We start from the raw sequence: 24,647 nt of genomic DNA, 5'->3' as shown, positions 1-24,647 counted from the left end.
ACGTCCCAGGAGATAGGAGGAGAACCACCGAAGAACCGTGCCTCCCACTCCCAATCCCCTGAGACGCCGCAGCAGGATACCATGGTCGATGGTATCGAAAGCCGCTGAGAGGTCTAATAGGACTAGGACAGAGGAACATCCCCTATCCCGGGCCCTCCAGAGATCATTCACCAGAGCGACCAATGCCGTCTCCGTGCTGTACCCGGGCCTGAAACCCGATTGGTACGGATCCAGATAATCCGCTTCATCCAGGACCAGAGGGAGCTGGTGCGCCACCACACTCTCAACAACCTTCGCAAGAAAGCGAAGGTTGGAGACTGGACGAAAGTTGTTCAACACAGCTGGGTCCAAGGCTGGCTTCTTGAGGAGGGGTCTCACCACCGCCTCCTTCAAGATGGTGGGGAAATTACCCTCACTCAAAGAAGCAGATATCACCGCCTGGAACCAGCCTCGTGTCCTCTCCCTAGCTGCATAAACCAGCCAGGAAGGGCACGGGTCCAGTAAACATGTGGTGGAGCTCAGCCTCCCCATAATCCTGTCCACTTCATCAGGGGTCACAGAATCAAACTCCTACCAGATAACATTGACAAGACCGCCCGTGTCCTGATCGTCAGACTCTGCCCAGCTGGAGTCCAAACCGGTCCGAATCCGAGCGATTTTATCCGACAGATGCTGACCAAACTCCTCGGCACGACCCTGCAAGGGATCCCCCCTCACCTCCTGATTAAGAAGTGAGCGAGTCACCCTAAACAGGGCGGCCGGGCGATTATCTGCGGACGCGATGAGGGTGGAGAAGTAATTACACCTCGCCGCCCTCATCGCTGCGAGATAAGACCTAATATAGGTTCTTAACCGCAACCGGTCGGATTCGGATCGGCTGGACCTCCAGCAGCTCTCTAGGCCCCGTTTCCGACGCTTCATCTCCCGGAGCTCCACGGAAAACCATGGAGCTCGCTGGGATCTGCACCGGGTCAGGGGCCGCAAGGGTACAACTCGGTCCAGTGCCTCAGTGGCTGCCCTTTCCCAGGCTTCCACTAAGGCATCCGCCGAGTTGTGAGCGACGGAGGCAGGTGGGGATCCCAGCGCTGCCTGGAACCCATCAGGGTCCATTAAGCGCCTGGGGCGGTACCATCTGATTGGTTCCGTATCCCCACGGCGGGGGGTGGTAAAACGGAAGACCAGCCGCAGGAGGTGATGATCGGTCCATGACAGGGGCATAATAAATGGAGAGCCCCCACCAAGATCATCCAACCATCGTCCAGATAAAAAAACTAGGTCCAGGGTGTGGCCCCCCTCATGAGTTGGTTCAGAAATTACCTGCGTCAGGTCCATGGCCGTCATGGAAGCCATGAACTCCCGAGCTAACTCAGATGACCCTCCCAGGGATGGTAGATTGAAGTCACCCAAAACTAAAAGTTTGGGGAACTCAATCACCAAACCGGAGAGGACATCGAGTAGCTCAGGCAGGGCTGCCGCTGTGTGACTAGGCGAAACGTACACCAGCAGCAAGCCCAACTGCGCCCCCGAACCAAACCTCAAAAAGAGAGACTCACACCCGACTATCTGAGGGACGGTGGTCTCCCGCGGACATAAGGTCTCCCTGATGACTACCGCCACTCCCCCGCCCCTACCTTGAGCCCGAGGCTGGTGTAACGCTCGGAAACCTGGTGGGCAAAGATCAACCAAAGGGACCCCACCCTCTGGGCCCAACCAGGTTTCGGTGACACAAGCCAGGTCCGCATGCTCACCCTCCACCAAATCCCGCACAAGGGGAGCCTTATTAACCACGGACCTGGCATTCAGGTAAACCAGACGGAGCTCAGGAGGCTGCACATCCTCGCTCCCAGCACCTCGGGGAAGAACCAGAGGGTCGGAGCGCCTCACCGCTTGTAAACAGCGGGGACGGCCCTCCCGGTAACGATACGGCCCTCTGTCCATACGCCTGCTGCCATACCCCAGTGTCGTGGGAATCGGTAATCCCACGACCCGCTCCAGAGCCCCAGATGTAACCACACCCCGCTCCCCCCGAACGCAGTCGGACCCAGGCCTGGCCTGCACCATGGTTGTATGGCCACCCCCCATAGTCAAACAACCATTACCCCCCACCCCTCTCCCTAACCCCCTAAAAAATTTAACTAAAAAATTAACCATATAAGAGAGATTGATCTTACCCGGTCTCTTCCATGCTGCTTTAATGTTGCCTGGTAGTAAGTGTGACTTCAGCTGTCCGCAGCCTAGTGACCAGCTGTATTGCTATGGCCAGTCTTTCGTCCGCCAGTTTGAAAGGAATGCAGGCACTAACGGGAGAGTTGCAGCTCCCCTGCTTTTCTGCAAAAGTCCCTTCTTGCTGGTTGCCCCTCCAGGGCAACTCTTTGGCCCTTTTAGGATTCCCCAGCAATGTGAAACTTGACGTGGAAGATGAGAGCCATCCTCCAAGCGTCCATAGCAGTGGTGTTGGCAAACCGGAAGCCTTGATCATAAGTCACTTTTATCAACGCCACTGTAACTTTGAATGAACTGTTATAAATTGAGGAATACCTTTATGCAGGTAGTCCTCGACGTATCACCACAATGGAGCCCAAAATTTCTGTTGCTAAGTGAGACATTTGCTAAGTGGGTTTTGCCCCATTTTATGACCTTTTTTGCCACAGTTGTTAAGTGAATCACTATAGTAGTTAAGTTAGTAACATAGTTGTTAAGTGAGTCTGGCTCCCCCATTGACTTTGCTTGTTAAAAGTTTGCAAAAGGTGATCACATGACCTTGGGACATTGCAACGGTCATAAATATGAATCAGTTGCCAAGTGTCTAAATTTTGATCACATGACGGCCATAAGTATGAAAAACGGTCATGTCATTTTTTTTAATGCCCTTGTAACTTCGAACGGTCACTAAATGACCTGTTGTAAGTTGAGAACTACCTGTATTTGTTTAACTTTCTTGACACTTATAACAAAAAATTACAATAAAAACTGCAAAAAAAGACCTATATGTAGGATGAAAATGTATGTTCATTTGTCATCCCTGACACTCTTTCCATTTGTGAAAACTGAGCTCCTCCTAACCAAAACCAGAATATATGATGCTGCAAATAAACCATAGAATGTTGTAAAAAACCACTTTTGTGCCTGTATTTGACATTTGGGCTGAAACTGTAAGAAGTGTGTCTTGCTTTGGGAAAAGCAAATATCAGCATGCAATGTAGTGGGTCCGACGCAAGGAAGAGACGCCAGCCGGAGTACGCGTTCAGCTCTTTATTGGGGGGGGTAGCGTACTGGGGAATGAGGTTTACCTGGCCTCCTTAAATACCCAGCCAGGTAGGCCGACAGCCAATGGGGTTGGCCCTAGGTTTCCCGCCAAAACTAAGTTTCCCGCCAAAACTGTTCAGGCCAACGCCCCCTGGTGGCTGTTGCTATGCAGGTGCCTGCATACATAACACAGCAGCTCAATTACAATTAAAATAAATTCTGCAGAAATCTCTTAACTACACAATGTAGCACTCCAAATTCCACACATAAGCACACTCAAGGAGCCAAGAATCAACATATTTAGCAAAGTGAGAAAATGACATTTTCCTCCACTGGAGTTGCACTTCCACTAGAACTCATGCTTTGATTGACACATTCAAACACATCGCAAAGGACCAACTTCATTGTAAATATTACTAGTCTCAAACTTCCCAAATGGTAGCAACTTTGACTGCTGTATCTCATGTTGTCAAATAAACCACCCTCCTTTTCAAGCAGCTTGTTCAGTGCATTTCTTTTGTGACTTGCTCAAAATTGGACCATAATTTCTTCTGACAATATAAAACTACATATTCCAGCATCAGAAAGACTATTTTCCCCCAATGGCAGGAATGTACTGGAGCAAGTTAAAAGGCAAAAGCCTTCAGGATAGAACATCACTTTGTTCCTTGTATGTACATTGAGAACTTATGCATTGGAGACAAATTCCATGTCCAACCACACTTGGTTAATAAAGAACTATTCTATTCTATTCTATTCTATTCTATTCTATTCTATTCTATTCTATTCTATTCTATTCTATTCTATTCTATTCTATTCTATTCTATTCTATTCTATTCTATTCTATTCTATTGGTTTTGTCATTGTCAGGCAGCAATTACCAGCCTCTGAATTCATATCAACTAATTAAAGTCACAGAGGAGTTAGGGAAACAGTGGCCTTAAAAAGCTGCTCAGGAAGAAATAGCTTGTAGCTACTCTAAAAGAGCAATATTTGATTTTAAGGCTATGCCTGTAGAGTGGAGGATATGAGTACAAAAAGGAGGACCTATAGTCGTTCTGCAAGAGGTCTGGTAACCTTAGGCATGGAATTAATTTCCAAAAAATATTTTTGATTTTGTGGTAGACAAACTATTATTCCAGGGTGGGAAGGCAGGAAGGAAGGGGGAGATCTCTGTTTTACGCAAAGCTTGGATGGAAGGTTTGAAGAAGCTTGGGACAGCATCTCAGTGAGAGTCAGCATATGACAAGAACTCACAATTAAAAGACTTTCTTCATTTCATGATTTTGCCCTCATTTCATCTCATATCTGCCTTGAGCGATGCAGACTTAATTTATCCTTAATCTATTACTCCTAAAATGGTATTCTCTCCCTTAAGCAGCAGCGTTCAGTGACAGCCTTGACATGTGAAATCTGCTATGTTTTGTCATTCTGAAGGAAATATAGAGATGATTTCAATAATTGGGGAAAGAGTCCATAGAAGAAAGAGAGGGAGGTAAAGCAGCTAATTAAGAATATTATCAAAAGGACCAAGAAGGTTCTTTTTAAATAACCTAGAATCATATCTGTTCCTTTCTAGTGTGCCACCAATAATTTAATCTGAATGTCTGCCATTAAGTTGAGCTCCTTAAAAAAATGAGAGGAGGCTTACAGATGTTTAAAAATAAGGAGAGAGATTTATAGAAAGTGAACTTTTATATTATTAGTAACTATTGGAACTGCTAACACAAGAGAAACCTCATACAGTATTCAGGACAGGAACAAAAATGGCAAAATCCAGTCATACCATTGTCTTGAGATGGTTGGCACACATGTAATGTGGACAACCCTGATTTAGGGCAGAATGTCATTAAATAGTTGAGTCAGTCTTCATTCCCTACTTCTGGCTAGAGAATCCTGACAGTCATTGTTGGTAACAATCAATTTTTGCTTTGTTGTTGTTAGTTGCAAAGTTGTGTCCTACCCATCGCAACCCCATGGACAACGTTCCTCCAGGCCTTCCTGTCCTCTACCATCTTCTGGAGTCCATTTTGCTACATCTTATTTATTTATTAAGAAAATTTATACGGCCTGTCAAATCACAGTGACTTGAGCGGGGGGGGGGGTTATAAAAGATATCACAAAATATTCAGTGTTGTTTGCTTGCTATTCAGCTTCAAGATTTTTAAATATAAGATTTAAGATATAAGTAGAAGGGCAGTATTTGCCTTCTGGCTTAACAATGTAAATAATATATTATAGGCAAGAAATAAAGATGGATAGGGAAGCAGACGCCCACTCTGCTTTCTTAAAGCGGTTATAGCTACCTAGGATGATGTAGGTAGCCATCCTTTTCAACTCTCTGGCTTCTGGTTAACAAAAAAAAGAAAGAAAGAAAAAAAAGAAAAGAAAGCCAGAATCTTGTTTTTCTTCTAACATTATTTTATTCTTCCAAAGATCATGATGATGAGCTGGATTCCTCTGAAGAGCTGACTGGTAGTGAGTTTCTCAGCAGCATTAATGAAGCCAAACAGAAGGTGGATTGGGCATTTAAATTATCCCGGGAAAGGTGAGATTCTTTTGTGTAAAACTGTAGGCAATTTCCTTTGTTATGTTTCATCACAGACTCTAAGCCACAATTTTTCATGATGAAAGTTTAGAAATATGCCTAGGAAACAGATAGCAAATAATAGCAATAATACACATGGAGGGAGAGAGAGAGAGAGAGAGAGAGAGAGAGAAGTGGCCTGAGGCTTCTAGAAGCTTAGAAGGCAAGTTTAGGGGGGCCCTTCTCAAAAATGCCACCAAATTATAAACGTTATATTGAGGCAGGTAGAAAAGTATTAAATTTTCTTTTTCTTTGTTTCTATCTATTTGAATTTATATGGCTGCCCATCTCAGTGCTGTGATTCTCAAGCCCACACCTGTTTACTAAATATCCTCATTCATTCATTCGTTAATTTGGTCTGCTGTATCAAGAAGCTCTTTCAAAGCTAATTAGTTAATTCATTATCTCTGAAGGACTTTGGCTGTCCAGCAACTTACAATCATTCAAGAATTTGAGCATATACTTCTTGGATATGATCAGTGCTTTTTTTGTAAAAGAAAAAGGTGCCGGAACTCACACATGTCATACAACCCGCCTTGCCTAACCTACAAGGTTCCATCCAAAAAAGGTGCCGGAACTCCGTTCTGAGCGTTCTATGAGAAAAAAAGCCCTGGATATGATATTGTAGAAGGACCCCCTTCCTCAAGAGTTAAGTCTAATGAAACATCCAGTTGTTTGAGCAATGCAGTAGTAAAGATAGGAGAGAAGAAGAAAAATGCACAGATTTATTGTGGCATGGAAAAATAAGGATTCAGGCTGCATATATTAATCAATACATGTTGACTAAACAGGGTACTCTGATGAAGTAGTAAAATGGCAGAAAGTAGAAAGGAAGGAAATAACATGAAAGAATAAGAATACCTCCAGTCTAATTCTCTCTTTGTGGTGCAACCTCCCTGCTGCTATTTTAAAAACAGCATTGTGTAAACACAACTATATTTCTTTTGGCATTTTCCATTGTGGTTGTTTATCATCAACTCTACTTCTTTTTCCAGAATCAAAGAAAGTTTGAACAAGACTGATCTCAATCCTTCAGATTTTTTGAAATATTTAAAAGCACCTGTGGCAGGAACCAGGACTGCAATCCGAGCTGCAAGTTATTTGGAAACTGCTTTGGATATCTTAGAGAAGAAAATACAAAATAAGTATCTGAGACCATTCAATATTACAGGTAGGATGAAAAACCAGAGACGCCTAATGAGGGCCCATGAAAACAAGGCCTGATCACAGTGCCTTGAAAGAATGTTCCTCCTCTGGAGCACTTCAGAATTTTTCCCCAGAGAGGTAATGCAACAGGGTGAGGAGTGGACAAGAAACAGAAAACCGCACAAATGTTAGGTCATGAATACTACAGCTTAGACTCCAGAAAAAAATTCTTATTTGCAGAATGAAAGCGGTTGAACGCTGTCCTTGAGGTCTAATTTAAAATTTTAAAGTACAGCTAGACCTCAACTTAGAACCATTCATTTAGCAAGTATTTAGCAAGTATTCTAAGCCACTGAAAAAATGGTTTACAATCCCACACTAACGACCATCACAGCAACCCCACGATCACATGATCAGAATTTGGGTGCTTGGCAACCAGCATGTATTTACAATGGTTACAGCATCCCAGGATCATGTGATCATCATTTGTGATCTTCCCAGCCAACTTCCAACAAGCAGAGTCAATGAGGTAGGCTGGATTCGCTTAACAACTACACGATTCACTTAACAACTGCAGCAATTCACAACTGTGCAAAAAAGGTGAAAAAATCAGATATGATTCACTCAACAACCAATTGGCTTAGCAATGGAAATTCTAGTCCCAACTGTAGTCATAAGTCAAGGACTACCTAAATTGATAATTAGCAATTAAATTAACATTAATTAAATTAATATTACATTAAATCCTTGATTTCCAATTATTTCCCCCCTATTTAGACATATTAAGCAGAGAGCAGAAAGAGACACTCTTCAGAAGAACTGGTTGCAATTATGTGACGTGGCCAATCCATTGTCCACTGAACAGTCCTTATCGGACCATCACCGGCCAATGCAACAACAGGTATGCAACTCCTGCTGAAACTCCGCTTAAGGCAGGTGTCTTTAGGATATGGTGATTTTGTGGAACCAGAACTGATAGAGCTGAAATGTTTAGGCTTACTTTCTGTGCCAAGCATTAAAGAAGTTGAAGAAACAAAACTGGTGTTTGGAGCCCTTTAAGGCAGGGGTCCCCAACCCTCAGTCCATGGACCAGTACTGGGCCACGGTATGCCAGCAAATGGTCTGCACAAACAAGCAAAGCCCCATCCGCAAGATGCAGGCAGCACACAAAACCACACACTCTCCGGTCCGTGGAAAAACTTCTCTCCACAGAACCGGTCCCTGGTGCCCAAAAGGTTGGGGACCTCTGCTTTAAGGCATCTCTTCTGCAGCTTAAAAACTCTCTAAAATGGGGAAAAGCTGATTGGGAGGATTTTGAGGGGTGCAGTGAGAATCCTAAGCACCTACAAGGTGCAAAATATTCATTTTGCCCCTTCTTTACCTCTAGGTGGTATATATTGTCTGACTGGCTGTAAGGCATCTCTGTATGCTGAACTATTTCTTTAAAAATAAACAGGTTTTATGAGAAAAAAAGAATTTTGATTTCCTCTTTTAAAAATACCAGGCACTACGAGGGCATCAGGGTTAATGGCAATCAGTACCAGAAGGTTTGTATGAAATTGTTTATTTCTAGCAAGAACCTATTCAGGTTTTAAACTTCATTTCATTTCATGGTCAGTTTTAAGGGAGAGTTTTAAAACAAGCTTTCAAAATGCATAGTTAATCGGTTATACAAGTAGTCCTCGACTTACAACAGTTCATTTAGTGACTGTTCAAAGCTACAAAAGCACTGAAAAAAGTGATTTAAGATTATTTTTTACACTTACGACCGTTGCAGCATCTCTATAGTGACATGATCAGAATTCAGATGCTTGGCAACTGACTCATATTTATGATGGTTGCAGTGTCCCAGGGTTGTTTGAGCCCATTTTGTGACCTTCTGACAAGCAAAGTCAATGCAGAAACCAGATTCACTTAACAACTGTGATACCAACTTAACAACTGCAGTGATTCACTAAATAAGTGAACGAGTGCACCACCTTTCTGTGGCAAGAAAGGATATCAAATGGGGCAAAATTCACTTAACCGCCTTACTGAAGAACAGAAACTTTGGGCTCAGTTGTGGTCATAAGTTGAGGGTTACCTGCAGTTTCACAAAACAGATATTTACACAGAGGTTTCATTTTGTTCAACATTCAGAAAAGAACAAAACCTGCCCGTTAGCTTAACTTCAACCTTCAGGAAGGCAAAGGAAATAATTTTTGTATAGAGATTGTTCCAGCATATTTTATTCGGTGATGGAGACATCCCTGAAAGACCTCCATGCCTGACATTATTTTCCCATTCTAGGGAACACCCACATTTTGGAGTATCCAATCATGCCTATGCACGCTGGCTTCCAGCAGAATATGAAGATGGCATATCCCTTCCAAAAGGACTGATTGGGGGGCAACTTTATAATGGATATCCTCTCCCTCTGGTAAGTGATGGGAAGTCATCTACCTGTTTGGGTCAAGCTTATAGTTGGAGAACTATCAGAGGACAATGGTGAAACCATCGTGGGCTCTAGCATACAATGAGATGACCCTTGTAGAGCAATAACTATACCAGTCTAAAGTAGCCAATAGCTACTGGCCCATTTCATCATCCCACCCCTCTCCAAATCACCTGATTTTATCACCAATTACATGGTTAATGAAGTGGGTTAGATCATACCCCAAGTTGCCATAGTGTATTGTTTACCTTAGAACAGAATTTCTCAGTCTTGGCATGAAGATGTATGGACTCCCAGAATTCCCTAGGCTAGCATGCTGGCTGGGGAATTCTGGGAGTTGAAGTCCACACCTCTTTAGGTTGCCAAGGTTGAAACACAGTGCCCTAGAGCATGGCTTTTCAACTGGTGGTACATGTACCACTGGTGATACTCTGGCACCTGGTATACAACCATCCTAGATAAGTGTAGTGGGGAGGAGAATGAGCTGAAGCGGCAGCCGTGCCACACAAGCCTGAGAGAGTCAGCTGGAGCTGCAGGGCTTTCAGGGCTCGGTGGAAGCCCCAGGATCAGTGTGTGTGGCTATATGCTGATCAGCGCTTCTGCAGGGCTGCAAGGGTGAGGCAGAGGCCCCAGGATCAGCTTGCACAGCTGCATGCTGATCAGCGCACCCGGAAGAGAAAAGGAGGAGGGGTGGGGAGAGATGAATAGAACAGAACAGAATAGAACAGAACAGAATAAAATAGAGGTGGAAGGGACCTTGGAGGTCTTCTAGTCCAGCCCCTTGCTCAAGCAGGAAAACCTATATCATCTCAGACAGGTGATTGTCTAGTCTTTTCTTAAAAACCTCCAGTGATGGAGCATCCATGATTTCTGGAAGCAAGCTGTTCCACTGGTTGATTGTCCTCACTGTCAGGAAGTTTCTCCTTAATTCCAGGTTGCTTCTCTCTTTGATCAGTTTCCAAACATTGTTTCTCGTCCTTCCCTCTGGTGCTCTGGTGAACAATCTGACCCTCTCTTCCTTGTGGCAGCCCCTCAGATACTGGAACACTGCTATCATGTCTCCCCTATTTCTTCTTTTCTTTAGACTAGCCAAACCCAAGTCCCACAGCCATTCTTCGTATGTTTTAGTCTCCAGGCCTTTGATCATCTTAGTTGCTCTTCTCTGATTTTTTCCCCCAAACTTTCAACATCTTTTTTGTGATATGGTAACCAAAATTGGCTGCAGTATTCCAGGTGTGGTCTTACTAGGGTTTTATAAAGCAGTAATAATACTTCACATGATCTTGATTCTATGCCTTTGTATATACAACCCAGGATTATTTTAGCTTTTTTGGTTGCTGCTACACATTGTTGGCTCATAGTCAAGTGATCGTCCACTAGGACTCCAAGGTCCCTCTCAGAGTTACTGTTTTTAAGCCAGGTCTCACCCAATCTGTACTTGTACCTTTGATTTTCCTGCCTAAATGGGGTGTTGGCTACTCCTATCAGTTTGGTGTCATCTGCAGATTTGATGAGTTCCCCTTCAATTCTCTCATCTAAGTTATTTATGAAGATGTTGAATAGTACTGGGCCTAAGATGGAACCTTGTAGTACCCTACTGCTTAATTCTCTCTATGTGCCATTGCAGAGTACTTGTTGAATACGGTTTGTCACCATCTGGTGGTGATGTCTATTCCACCTTTTTCTAGCTTACCAAGGAGTAGGCTGTGGTCTACTTTATCAGATACCTTACTGAAATCTAAGTATACTATGTCCACAGCATTTCACTGGTCTACAAGTTTAGTCACTTTATCAAAGAATGAAATAAGATTGGTTTGGCATGATCTGTTTTTAACAAACCTGTGCTAGCTACTGGCTATGACTTTGTTTGCTTCTAGTTGTTCGCAGATCTGTTTTTTGATTATCTTTTCTAGGATCTTTCTAGGTATTGGTGTTAAACTGATTGGTCTGTAGTTTCCTGGGTCCGTTTTTCCCGCCCTTTCTTTTTTTTTTAATTGAAAAGTTTTAGAATACATTTTAAAAACATAAACTCCCTCCCTCCCTCTCCCTCCCACTTGCCCTCCCTCGCCCTGACCCCCCCCCCCCGACTTCCCAGAGCTGAATACAGGGTATTAACTTTTACAAACTTAAGCTAAAATATGCTAACTAACTAAAAAAAAACCACATTAAATTCTATCACACTTTAACTCCCCTTAAACATAACTAACTAACTAACTAATAATGAATACCTAATAATACATCATATAAAACTAATACTTATTCATATGCTAAATGAAACTTTTTAGTCCCATATTTATTCTGAATATACTCGATCCATCTTCTCCATTCCACAATATCCATCTTCTCCATTCCACAATATATCTCTGTTGCGATTGTTCTTTCAAATATGCTGAAATCTTTGCCATTTCCGCCAGGTTTGAAACTTTCAAAGTCCACTCTTCTATAGTAGGCAGTTCCTCCTTCTTCCAATATTGCGCTACTAAAAGTCTTGCTGCCGTAATTAAATTCAACATCAATTTAGTATCTATAACAGTACAATCTGTAATAATACCCAACAGAAATAACTATGGAGAAAACCTTATCTTTTTCTTAAATATCTTCTGCATGTTCCACCAAATTTTAATCCAAAAAGCTTTGACTTTTTTGCAAGTCCACCATATATGATAATATGTTGCATCATCACAACCACACCTCCAACATTTAGGCTGACAGTTTGGATACATACTTGCTAATTTTTTAGGATCTAAATGCCATCTATAAAACATTTTATAAAAATTCTCTCTTAAATTTTGAGGCTGTGTAAATTTTACATTTCTAACCCATATCTTTTCCCAAGTATCCATTGTTATGACCTCCTGAAAATTCTGGGCCCATTTTATCATACAATCTTTAACAAGTTCCGTTTCTGAATCTATTTCTATCAATGCATTATATATCCTTCTTATATGTGCTTGACCTTGATCTCTAATTTGTTTTACCAAATTTTCATCAGTTATCAAAATACCAACTTTCTGATCTTCCTTCCATCTAGCTTGTAACTGCCCATACTGAAACCAAGTTTGTACTATTTTCCCTTATTTTAAAATATTATAAGGCTTCACTTGCCATACATTCCTTTCCATCCTAAGAATTTCTTTATATGTAGTCACATCATGTTTAAATCCCACATTTATATTTTCTATTGCGTGTTTAGGTATTGCCCAAATTGGTATTTTATAATTTAACTTATATCGATATTTTTTCCAAACTCGCAACAGAGCATACCTTAATATATGTGTCTTAAAAACATTATCCACCTTCTTGTCATACAATAAATATGCATGCCAACCAAATAACAAATCACAACCCTCAATATTCAATAATCTCCCTTGTGTTAAATTAAACCAGTCACTAATTGATGATAAAGCAGCAGCCTCATAATATAATTTAAAATTGGGCATTTTAAGACCACCTCTTTCACGTACATCTTGCATTATCTTAAATTTTCCTCTTGGTTTTTTCCCTGCCCAAACAATACCTTTCTGCCATTCCTCCAAGTTTGAATCCTTTTTAAGTATAGGTATCATTTGAAACAAAAATAAAAACTTTGGCAAAACATTCATTTTCACTGCTGCAATTCTTCCCAATAAAGATAATTGTAATTTTTTCCAACTATCTAACTCTTTTTGTATTTTTAACCATAACAATTCATAATTATTTTTTATATAATTTCACATTTGAAGCTGAAAGATATACCCCCAAATATTTAGTCTTTTTAACTATTTCAAATCCAGTTAGTTCTTCTAAAACAACCTTTTGTTCTGTAGTCATATTTTTAGACAATATTTTAGTTTTTTGCGTATTTATCTTAAATCCAGAAACTTTTCCATATAACAATATTATCTCCATCAAATCTACAACTGAGTAAGTCGGTTGACTTAATGTAATAACCAAGTCATCCGCAAACGCTCTCAATCTATAATCTTGACCTCTTATTTTAATTCCCTTAATTTTATTTGAGTCTCTTATCTTAATCAATAATATTTCCAATGTTAAAACAAACAACAAAGGTGACAACGGACACCCCTGTCTTGTCCCCTTTTCAATGTTACATGCTTCTGTCAAACTACCATTAATTGTTATTTGAGCTGTCTGCTTCTGATATATTGCCCTAACACACGGGTCGGCAACCCGCGGCTCCGGAGCCGCATGCGGCTCTTTGAGCCGTCTTCTGCGGCTCCCAGCCGCCCGGTGCACGCGCACCTCTCCAAATGGAGAGTGGCACCGCCCGTTTGGAGAGGTGTGCGCGCACCTCCCCAAACCTTTGGAGAGGTGCGCGCGTACCTCCGCGCGAACGGGCTGCGGCGTCGCTCTTTGAGGAAGCTGCCGCGGCCCGTCTGCAAAGCTGCCGAAAGCGGCAGCTTTGCAGATGGGCCACGGCAGCTTCCTCAAAGAGCGATGCTGCGGCCCGTTCCGAGAGGTACGCGCGCACCTCCCCGAATGGGCGGAGCTGCGCGCGCACCTCCCCAAACCTTTGGAGAGGTGCGTGCGTACCTCCGCGCGAACGGGCCGCGGTGTCGCTCTTTGAGGAAGCTGCCACGGCCCGTCTGCAAAGCTGCCGAAAGCGGCAGCTTTGCAGACGGGCCACGGCAGCTTCCTCAAAGAGCGACGCCGCGGCCCGTTCCGAGAGGTGCGCGCGCACCTCCCTGAATGGGCGGAGCTGCACGCGCACCTCCCCAAACCTTTGGAGAGGTGCGCGCGTACCTCCGCGCGAACGGGCCGCGGCGTCGTTCTTTGAGGAAGCTGCCGCGGCCCGTCTGCAAAGCTGCCGAAAGCGGCAGCTTTGCAGACGGGCCACGGCAGCTTCCTCAAAGAGCGATGCCGCGGCCCGTTCCGAGAGGTGCGCGCGCACCTCCCCGAATGGGCGGAGCTGCGCGCGCACCTCCCCAAACCTTTGGAGAGGTACGTGCGTACCTCTGCGCGAACGGGCCGCGGTGTCGCTCTTTGAGGAAGCTGCCGCGGCCCGTCTGCAAAGCTGCCGAAAGCGGCAGCTTTGCAGACGGGCCGTCGCCGTCGGGCAACCGGGAACCGGTTCCATCTCACTTTTTAAAAAAATGGCAACCGTGTGCGTCCGCGCATGCGCAAAACGCTTTTTGCGCATGCGCGTGCATGGACACACGCACACGGCTCCCAGTTTTTTTAATTTGTGATGGAACCGGTTCCCGGTGGCTCTTTTCCTTTTTTAGGTTGCCGACCCCTGCCCTAACAGGTTGCAAAAAATTATCCCCAAACTCCATTTTCTCTAGTACCTTAAATAAAAATTGCCAATCCAATTGATCAAAAGCTTTTTCAGCATCCCAAAAAATAAGCGCTGCAGAGACCTGGTTATTTCTTTCCAAAAATTCCAATAAATCTACAATATGTCTCACATTATTTTTCATTTGTCTACCACTTATAAATCCTGTTTGGTCACTATGAATCATTTGCTGCATTACCTTCTGCTAAAATTTTTGCAAATATCTTGTAATCCGTATTTAAGAGCGTTATTGGCCTATAATTTTTGGTTTGGGTAAGAATCAGCGATATAAAAGCTGTTTTCCACGATGGAGGCACTTCTCCTCCGGATTGGATTGTTCTAAATAATTCTTTTAAAGGTTCCACCATTTCTAACTGTAAATCTTTATAATAAATGGCAGTCAAGCCATCTGTTCCTGGAGCTTTCCCCACCTTTAATTGTTTAATTGCTAAAATAATTTCTTCAGCATTTATCAGTTGATTCATCCCTTCCCTTTGCTCTTGTGTAAGAACAGGGATATTCACTTCTTGTAAATATCTATCTATATCTATACCTTGAATCTTGTCCCTACCCGCCTTTTCTTGAAGATGTGAATCACATCAGCCCTTTTCCAATCCTCAGGTACTTCCCCGATGCGCCAGGATTTATGACAGATGTGGTGCAATGGTTCTGAGATAACATCTGCCAGCTCTTTCAGAACTCTGGGATGTAATCTGTTAGGTCCTGGTGATTTACATTCATCAAGGTCGGATAGGTGTTCTCTTACCATTTTCTTGCTTATTTTAATTTTTGTTTCTACTATGTCTTTTGCGGTGGTTTTTTTGGTATGTTGGGCTATAGTTTCTTTTTGTGTGAAGACCGATGCAAAGTATGAGTTAAGCAGCTCTGTTTTCTCCCTGTTGCCTGCTTTTTCCTTGCCATCTTCTCTCTTTAGTGGGCCTACAGTTTCCTTGACTTTTTTCTTGTTGATAATATGTTGGAAGATACTTTTTTATTTTCCTTAATTTCTTTGCAAGTCTTTGTTCATTCTGAGCCTTTGCTTTCTTTCATCTTTGCATATTCGGGCTGTCTGCTGATAATTGCCCTTAGTTATGTGCCTTTCTTTCCATTTTTTTGTATTTGTCCCTTTTGTCTTTCAGTTTGTCAGAGAGATCGTTGTGCAGCCATGCTGGTTTCTTCTTGGATTTCTTGTTTTTCTTTCTCAATGGTATTGTGCTGCTCTGGGCTTTTATGATCACATTTTTCAGGGTCCCATGCTTGGGTTGTTTTCCCCTTTAGGATTTTCATCCATGGGATCTTTCCTAGGTTCTCTCTGAGTTTGTTAAAGTCAGCTCTTTTCAAGTTTAAGATACTAGTTGGATTGTTTTTTTATTGCTAGTGTTTGCATTATATTAAATTCCAGTATGACGTGGTCACTCACACCCAAGGTTCCCGCAATTTCAATTCCCTCCATCACTTCTTCTCTATTTGTAAGGATTAAGTCCAGTATAGCTTTACATCTAGTTCCCTCCTCCACCTTTTGGGTGACAAAGTTGTCAGCTAGCTTGGCTAGGAATCTGTTTGATTTCCCGCTCACTGCAGAGTTTGACTCCCAGTTGATATTGGGATAGTTGAAGTCTCCTATTACTACTTTGGTATGCTTCCTGCATACATTTGTTAACTGGTTGGCAAGAGTTCATCTATTTCTTCCGATTGGTTGGGTGACCTGTAGTATACACTATGGCAATGTCACTTTTTTTCTCTTTTATATTGACCCATGTACATTCTGGAGAGATTTTATCTTTGATCATGTGCATTTCTGTGGATATGTAGTATTCTCTTACATATAGTGCAACTCCCCCTCCTCTTTTTGTAGACCTGTTTCTTTTGAACAATTTGTATCCATAATAATAATAATAATAAGTTGGAAGGGATCTTGGAGGTCATCTAGTCCAACCCCCTGCTCAGGCAGGAAACCCTATACCATTTCAGACAAATGGCTGGCCAGTCTCTTCTTAAAAACTTCCAGTGTTGGAGCGTTCACAACTTCTGGAGGCAGGTTGTTCCACTGGTTAATTGTTCTAACTGTCAGGAAGTTTCTCCTTAGTTCTAGGTTGCTTCTCTCCTTGACTAGTTTCCATCCGTTGCTTCTTGTCCTGCTTTCAGGTCCTTTGGAGAATAGCTTGACTCCCTCTTCTTTGTGGTAGCCCCTGAGATATTGGAACACTGCTATCATGTCACCCCTCACCCTTCTCTTCATTAAACTACACATACCCAATTCCAGCAACCGTACCCTATATGTTTTAGCCTCCAATCCCCCAATCATCTTTGTTGCTCTTCTCTGTACTCTTTCTAGAGTTTCAACATCTTTTTTACATCGTGGTGACCAAAACTGGATGCAGTATTCCAGGTGTGGCCTTACCAAAGCATCGTAAAGTGGTAGTAGTACTTCACTTGATCTTGATTCTATCCCTCTGTTAATGCAGCCTAGCACTGTGTTGGCTTTTTTGGCAGCTGCAGCACACTGCTGGCTCATATTTAAGTGATTGTCCACTAGGACTCCGAGATCTCTCTCACAGTTACTACTATTGAGCAAGGTAGCACCTATACTACTCAATAGTAGTAACATCTATTCCATTCATGGGTTTCGTTCCACCATGTTTCTGTTATGCCAACTGTGTCATACCCTCCCTTGTGTACTATTGCTTCTGGTTTGCCCTGTTTGTTCCCCAAGCTTTGAGCATTTGTATATAAGCATTAAGACTTTTATGCCTGTCCATGCGTATGTTTCCTGTATCTGTTTGAGTTTTTCTTTTTTCTCATCACTGCCTACCTCATTGTTTGATTCGTTTTCTTGGGATTTGTGATTGGTTTTGGGTTCTAGAGATTCTAGAGATTCTAGAGAATACAAAAGGAGGAGATTTTGATGGGAAAGGGAGAAAAAAAAAGACGATAGGTAAAGACAGATGGAACAGTGTGCAGCCTTGGGAAGAGGACTCTGCTGGACCTGCACTGAAGAGAAACGGAGGAGGGGGGAAGAGAGGAGAGGATATAAAAGGAGGACGTTTTGGTGGGAAAGGAAGAAGGAAAAAATACAATGGGGAAAGAAAAGGGGGTAGAGGAGATGGAGAAGAGGAGAGGCTTTATTGAGACAAGCAGAAGGACAGAAGGGGATAGAACAGTGAAAAGATTAATGTCAGAGAAACAGGCACAAGTTTCACATTAAAAGTATGTTACAGATAGTCTTCAGCTTACAACCACAACTGAGCCCAAAATGAGAAATTGATTAAATGAGTTTGGCCCCATTTTATGACTTTTCTTGCCACATTTGTTAAATGAATCACTGCAGTTGTTAAATTAGTAACACGGTTGTTAAGTGAATCTGGTTTCCCCATAGACGTTGCTGGTCAGAAGGTTGCAAAAGGGGATCAAATGTCCCAGGGAAACAGTAACGGTCATAAGTATGAACCAGTTGCCAAGCATCCAAATGTAAATTACATGACCCTGGGGATGCTGCAATGGTCATAAATGTGGAAAATGGTCACAAGTCACTTTTTCCAATGCCGTTGTACGTTCAAACAGCCGCTAAGCGAACTGTTGTAAGTTGAGGACTACCTGCACTTTAACACTTTCCCCCCCTTCTTTTGGTCATCACGTTTTTGACACCTTCCTAGGCGACTGGGGATACTCAAATATTGCCATATCCTAAAAGTGGTACAATCTGTGAAAAGGTTGAAGAGCACTGCCTTAGAGAATGGATTGGGGAGAACTGTATGAGGACACACACACACAAAAAGAGGTTATTATTCCAGTTGATGGGTCCAGGAGGATGGCCTTCTCTGCTGTTGCTCCTGCCCTCTAGAACATCTTGCCCACCAATGTGAGGTTGGCCCCAACCCTCCTATTCTTTTGTAAGAGCCTAAAGACCTAGCTCTACCACTTAACTTGGGACCCCAGTGGGGGAACAGTGAAATGGAGTATTTGACTGAGTAATAACATATCCCCCCTCCCCCACTCCACTCTGCTCCTGCCTTCCCCATGGGTCCTTGGTTACAATGTCTGATTTTAACTTTTTATGTTTTAACTTTTATGTAACGGTAAGCCGCCCAGAGTTACCCTGTGGTAAGATGGGCGGCCAATTAACTTTATAAATACATAAAAATAAATAAATAATAGTTTTAATTTAATTTTGTAAGACCTGGACTCCCAAGGAAGGATCGCTTAGGAAACAGAAAGATTTCAATCCAGGCAGATTAGACTAGCTCAGGGGTTTCAAAGTCAATTTCATTGAGGGCCGCATCAGCATTGTGGTTGGCCTCAGGGGGCCGGGTGGGCATGGCCTACTGTGTGGGCGTGGCTAGAGTGTGTATGGCCTACTGGGTGGGCGTGGCCAGCTCTACATCATTTGCATCAAGGGTGCCTATGGGGGCCTGGGCAGGAGTGGGACAGATCTGAGGGTCTCTGGCAGAAGGAGGGTCTCTGGGCCAGGGCTAGGGCAGTGGGGGCCGTTCCCTCACTGTTTCCAGGATGGCTTCGCGGGCCGCATGAAACCACTTCACAGGCCGGATCCGGCCCCCGGCCTTGTGTTTGACATGTCTGGACTAGCTTATCTGATCCTCTCTGGGTGTTTCCTTGCAGGTACGGCAAGTGTCTAATGAGGTCATCACAACTTCCAATGAAAATGTGACGCCTGATGTCCAGCGCTCTCTTGCATTCATGCATTTTGGGCAATGGATTGACCATGATTTGGACTTAGCTCCTGAAAGTCCAACCAACGTAGATAATGGGAATGTCCAATCTGATTCCTGTTGCAATTATGCACCTCCTTCCTTTCCAATTAAGGTAATAGAAACTCTGCTCTGCGAAAAAAAGTTATAGCATTGTATATCCACAGTTCAATTTTAGCTTCAAGAGATCCTCCTTCTGTGGAGACTTTCTCCCTGATTTTGATAAGGTAGTAGATGAACGTGAAAATGAATAGTGTCTCTTTAAAATACAGTAGTGGCTCTTTAAAACAGTTATGCGACCTCTGGGCATAATAAAGACTTTTTATAGCACTCAGTCTAATACACAACATTCTCTAACCTAAGGGTCCCGAACCCCAGACCACAGACCACTACCAGATTGCGGCCTGTTCAAAACCGGGCCGCGGGAGAAATGGACATGAAGCCCCACTTGTGAGAGCGACAGGCCCTTGTGCACGCATGTGAAGCTCCACTTGCATAGCACCCTTCACTTGTGTGCAAAGCTCCATTCACACAAGTGGAGGATTCACATGCACGCACACTGCTCGCACAAATGGAGCTGTGTGCAAGTGCGTGCACCTGCCACTCACACACTACCACCATCCCAGGATGGGCTGGGCCACCAAGCTGGAAAAATTGAGATACCACTGTTCTATGTGGCTTACAGAGTCAGTATATTGCCCCCAACAATCTGGGTCCTCCTTTTACTGACCTCAGAAGGATGGAAAGCGGAGTGAACCTGGAGCAGGTTAGGACTGAACTGCTGGCAGTGGGCAGAGTTAGCCTGCAATAGTGCATTCAAACTACTCCCCACCATGATTCTTTTATATTTTTATGATGATTATTTTTATATTTTTTGTTTTCATGGATTGTTGTACATAGCCCAGAGTGATGTGTGGCCATATAAATGTCTGAAATGGTATAGGGTTTCCTGCCTGATCAGGGCGTTGTATTAGATGACCTCCAAGGTCCCCTCCAACTTTTTATTATTATTATTATTATTATTATTATTATTATTATTATTATTATTATTATTATTATTATTATTATTATTATTATTATATAGATGATAGATAGATAAATTTAAAATTTAGGGAGTTAGTTTGGCTCCTTTGTAAAGTCAAGGGAAATGTGTGATGATGACAATTTCATTAGTGTACTTTCTGCTAGGTATTTCTGATGAAACGGGTTATACAACACATTTCACTTTTTTAGTGAATTAGCCTATTTTCTGGACCTGTGCAGTTTATTGACTATAAGTGAATCAAATAAGTTGGTTGACAAACTATGCTGAAAAACTAAGTTTGCAGAATGTGAAATCCAAACTGTTTCACTGACCTGCTGGTAACTTATTAGACTTGAAATCTCATTAGATTTAAAAACAATTTAAAAACCGTTTTTAAAAAAATATTTATTAAAAAATTAACTAAAAAAATCAAAAGTATTAAAGTCATGTTTATTTTTAAGTGCCAGAACATGAAATACAAAGTAACATAGAAAACTGACAGCAGAAAAAGACCTAGAGGTCCATCAAGTCTGTCTTTTGAGTTTATTGGGAGTGGGGGGGGGGTTGTTTTCTTTTTAATTAATTAATTAATTTTTATTTTATTAAGAGTTCAAGTATAATGCTTTAAGTTGGTAAAGTAAAAGGTTGAGGCCATTATTGCAGTGGTGGGATTCAAATATGTGAACAACCGGTTCTCTGTGGATGCTGCTTCCAAAAGTCCATTCTAGGCCTGGGCAACAAAAATTAGCTACCGGTTCTGCCAAAGTGGTGCAAACCGGCTAAATCCCACCACTGCATTATTGTATTCTGTACTTTACTGTGCTGAAAAAATTTGGAAGTCGATGCTTTTTCTCCTTTTCCCCTGTACCTAGACCTTTATTCCTCCTTTCTCTCTTTCCCATTTTCCTATCACCTTTGTTTTTATTTGCATTTAATATTATGATAACAGTTTAATACCTTTTTAAAAAAAGAGTTCAGACATGATGCCGAATAGACTGGAATTGGAAACATGTGGAAGTTTTGACTTATTGACCTTTTTATACAGATCCCCCCTGGAGATCCACGGATTAAGACTCCAGGCATCTGCCTGCCATTCATTAGGACAGCTGCAGTGTGCAACCCCAAAACATTTGTCCGTGAGCAGCTCAATTCAATCACCTCATTCATGGATGCCAGTATGGTGTACGGGAGTGAAGAGCCTCTAGCAAATAGTTTGCGGAACCAAAGCAATCCACTTGGTCTCATGGCAGTCAACCAGAACTTCACTGATGCTGGTCTGGCCTTTATGCCTTTTGAGATCAACTCCTATAGCCTCTGTCTGCATACAAATAAAACTGCTAAAATCCCATGTTTTAAAGCAGGTATTTGTTTAATCAATGCATTAAATTTATAAGAGCACCCAACATCAAAGTGACTCTGTGAAGGGTTCAGTAATAAGAACATGATTAACAAGTACAAATAATAACGTAGGCATTTGGAGAGAGAAGAACCATTCACTCTAAAATGTAATATAAAACTGTATTTTAAAAAAAATAATAAATCACACATATTGTGCATTCAGTTCTGGGGCATTGCATGCAAGTTATATGTGGATGGTAACAACGGCAGGATGAAATATGCAAAATAGATAACACTGGATAGTGATTCCTAATATTCTGCTTTGGTAAAGATCCATAGCCCAGCATGGCCAAGGTGTGTTTTTTGGATGCAGAAGTTCAGCTTTAGGGACATGACTGTGCTGGACACCCTCTTACTATCTGAAATAGGTAACACTGGGATGATATAGGTAGACGCAGAGAGGAATTAGAGTTTGGTAGTATAAGAGTCTGTCTGGCAGTCAGAAGATCCCCAGGTTACATCTCTAACATCTTCAGGAAGAACAAGAAAAGGCTCTCTTGAAATTCTGGAAAGCCACTGCTGGAGAGGTACATGTAAAAAAGGAATGTGATTTCAGTTGCACAGTTATAGATGCCATATACACCCACCCCATGAACATCCTGGGACCAATGCCTCCTTTCACAACCAACATTCAACAGGTTCCTGCCAAATTCCCTTACTACGGTAGGGATATACCAGATTCAAGCTGCAAGAATCCACATAACCTCTAGAGGGTATCCTGAAAGTTAACATTTTCCAGCTTCCTTTCTGAAATGTTTAGAATATTTGTTTTTGTTTGTTTGTTTTAATTGCTAAAACCAAACATAATGTGTTATGGTTTAACTTTGCAGGAGATGGAAGGGCCAATGAAAACCTGGGACTGATGGCTATTCACACTCTCTTTCTTCGGGAGCACAACCGGATAGCCGGGGAACTGAAGACATTGAATCCCCATTGGAACGGAGAGACACTCTACCAAGAAACACGGAAGATCATTGGTGCCCTCAATCAGGTATGGAATGTTCTCATTTTTATCTCACAGTTTTGCTGCTTTTACATAACATTTTGTTAACACAGCAATATCCAAAGGGATATTGCAGGACTGAATACTCTGTCCGAATTAGATGTCTTTTCAGATAGAAAACAAATGAAGGGGGAAAAAAAAGTCTTGTCCAATCTTTTCTCTTCCATGACTTGTTCTTAATATTCAAAGGGCACTTTCTACCATTAAGGACAACATCAATACACATATAACTTGCTACCTAAGTTAGCACATTTCCGAAAATGGCTAGTTACTCTATAAATAATACCTAAAAAATAATACAGGGAATTCTAAAACATAGGGTAAATATACTGAATGCTTTACCTTACTGAAACAAATCCCACTGGAAAATAGATGGTAGATGAATTCAAGCCACAAGAAAGTTGGATCTCACTTCAGGAGAAGCAACAGGCATTCCATTTTCAATAGTTTGTTGAGAATTGAATATAATGCCAGAAGATCAGCTCATTTATTAAGGTAATTCTATTATTAATTTGTCTAGAGAGGGCAAAGAACAAGATAGAAATACAGGCTACCAGTGTCTGAAAATATATTTTTTTTCTTTTTCCTTGAAGGATTTCATCCACCCATTCTTGATGCTGATATCTTAAGTTTTCAGAATGGTGCTTTTTCACTGTTCTCCATCTATTCCTCTGACCCATAGTTTATGAGAGGCATGGTCTTACTGGAGCCATTAATTACCACTGTGCAGTATGAAGGCAGGCCATTTTGTGCTTTAGCTACAGCTGGCTGATGCTATCTATCAAGAGTGAGGAAATTGCCTTAAGTCTGATTCTTCATCTCCAAGGGAAAACAAAGCAGTGTGATGTAAGAGATGTATGAGAGAGGTTTCTTCCCCCCATCTGTAGGACTGAGTAAATCCCATGGACAGGATTTTATAAATGAAGGTAGTGTTGAGTTGCATGCAGATTTCTGGAAGTTCCTATTGAGCCTTACTTCCTTCACAACTTGTCCCCTAAGTTATCAGGAGAGCAGAATAGTATGTTGGCTGGGGAATTCTGGGAGTTGAAGACCACACATCTTAAAGTTGATAAAGTTAGAAAACACTGTAGTAGTTGAACTGTATGGAATTTTGCAACCCAGATGGCAGGCAGAAAAGTGAATCTTCTAAAGGATGGAGGTTAATGAAGGGCACACTTTTTTTAAAAAAAAAAGCTGGATAAGCTGTGCTTCCTATATAGGAGTGCCTGCCTTCTATAATGAGGCTTCCCCCTAAGAATCCCATTTTCCCATACCCCAACTGTTGTTTCAAATGTCTTATAGTGCAGGCTGTTCACTGGGGCCTTTGGTGAGAATGATTTACACCTCCTTTTAACGGTGATCTCCTTTGTTCCCATTTGGTTTTGTCATAATGCCTCTTTTACTCTTCTTTTTGTTTGGGTTTTTTGTTTTTAGTATTTTAAATAGTTTGCAAACTACCCAATCTGCTGGGAGTGTGCTGGACCAATATATAGCCCTCTGGTCCATTATATAGATAGCTTAGGAATTAAGAACTGTGTTAGAGTGTTTAGCATTTACAGGGTTAAACGCTGTTTCCTTAAGAGTTGGCTTCTGGAAAATGTAGTCTAGTTGTTAGTTAGTCCTATATCTTATCTAGTCAGTGGGAGGAGCTCAAAGTTTACTGCAGGACATCCTGGTTATGTGCCAGGGTTTTATTATCTTTCTGCATGAATCCTAGCTATGATGCTAGGCTAGGAACTCCATACCAGCATGTAACATTTACATAGGATGGGGAAATCCATTATTCTTTTACCTATGCGATGGGTCCAGATTACAACCTACATTCCAG

The 24,647-nt window shown here is 42.2% G+C and overlaps 1 protein-coding gene across 1 annotated transcript in view; it reads left to right on the top strand.

The window, feature by feature from the left end:
* The window catches only part of LOC308659480 (eosinophil peroxidase-like), a gene marked incomplete at both ends in the record, with an annotated part of 49,994 nt that overhangs the window by 18,297 nt on the left and 7,050 nt on the right, over nt 1-24,647 (top strand). Inside the window, 7 exons of the mRNA XM_081313112.1 lie at nt 5,683-5,794; nt 6,829-7,004; nt 7,757-7,880; nt 9,269-9,398; nt 19,306-19,509; nt 21,464-21,779; nt 22,647-22,807. Coding sequence (XP_081169238.1) covers nt 5,683-5,794; nt 6,829-7,004; nt 7,757-7,880; nt 9,269-9,398; nt 19,306-19,509; nt 21,464-21,779; nt 22,647-22,807 — 1,223 coding nt within the window. The remainder of the gene's footprint in view (nt 1-5,682; nt 5,795-6,828; nt 7,005-7,756; nt 7,881-9,268; nt 9,399-19,305; nt 19,510-21,463; nt 21,780-22,646; nt 22,808-24,647) is intronic.

The sequence above is a fragment of the Vipera berus genome, assembly GCF_964194415.1.
Source record: "Vipera berus genome assembly, chromosome: 1".
Taxonomy (NCBI): Eukaryota; Metazoa; Chordata; class Lepidosauria; order Squamata; family Viperidae; genus Vipera; species Vipera berus.
The sequence above is the reverse complement of the archived record's forward strand: the minus strand, read 5'-3'. Positions and strand labels throughout refer to the sequence as shown.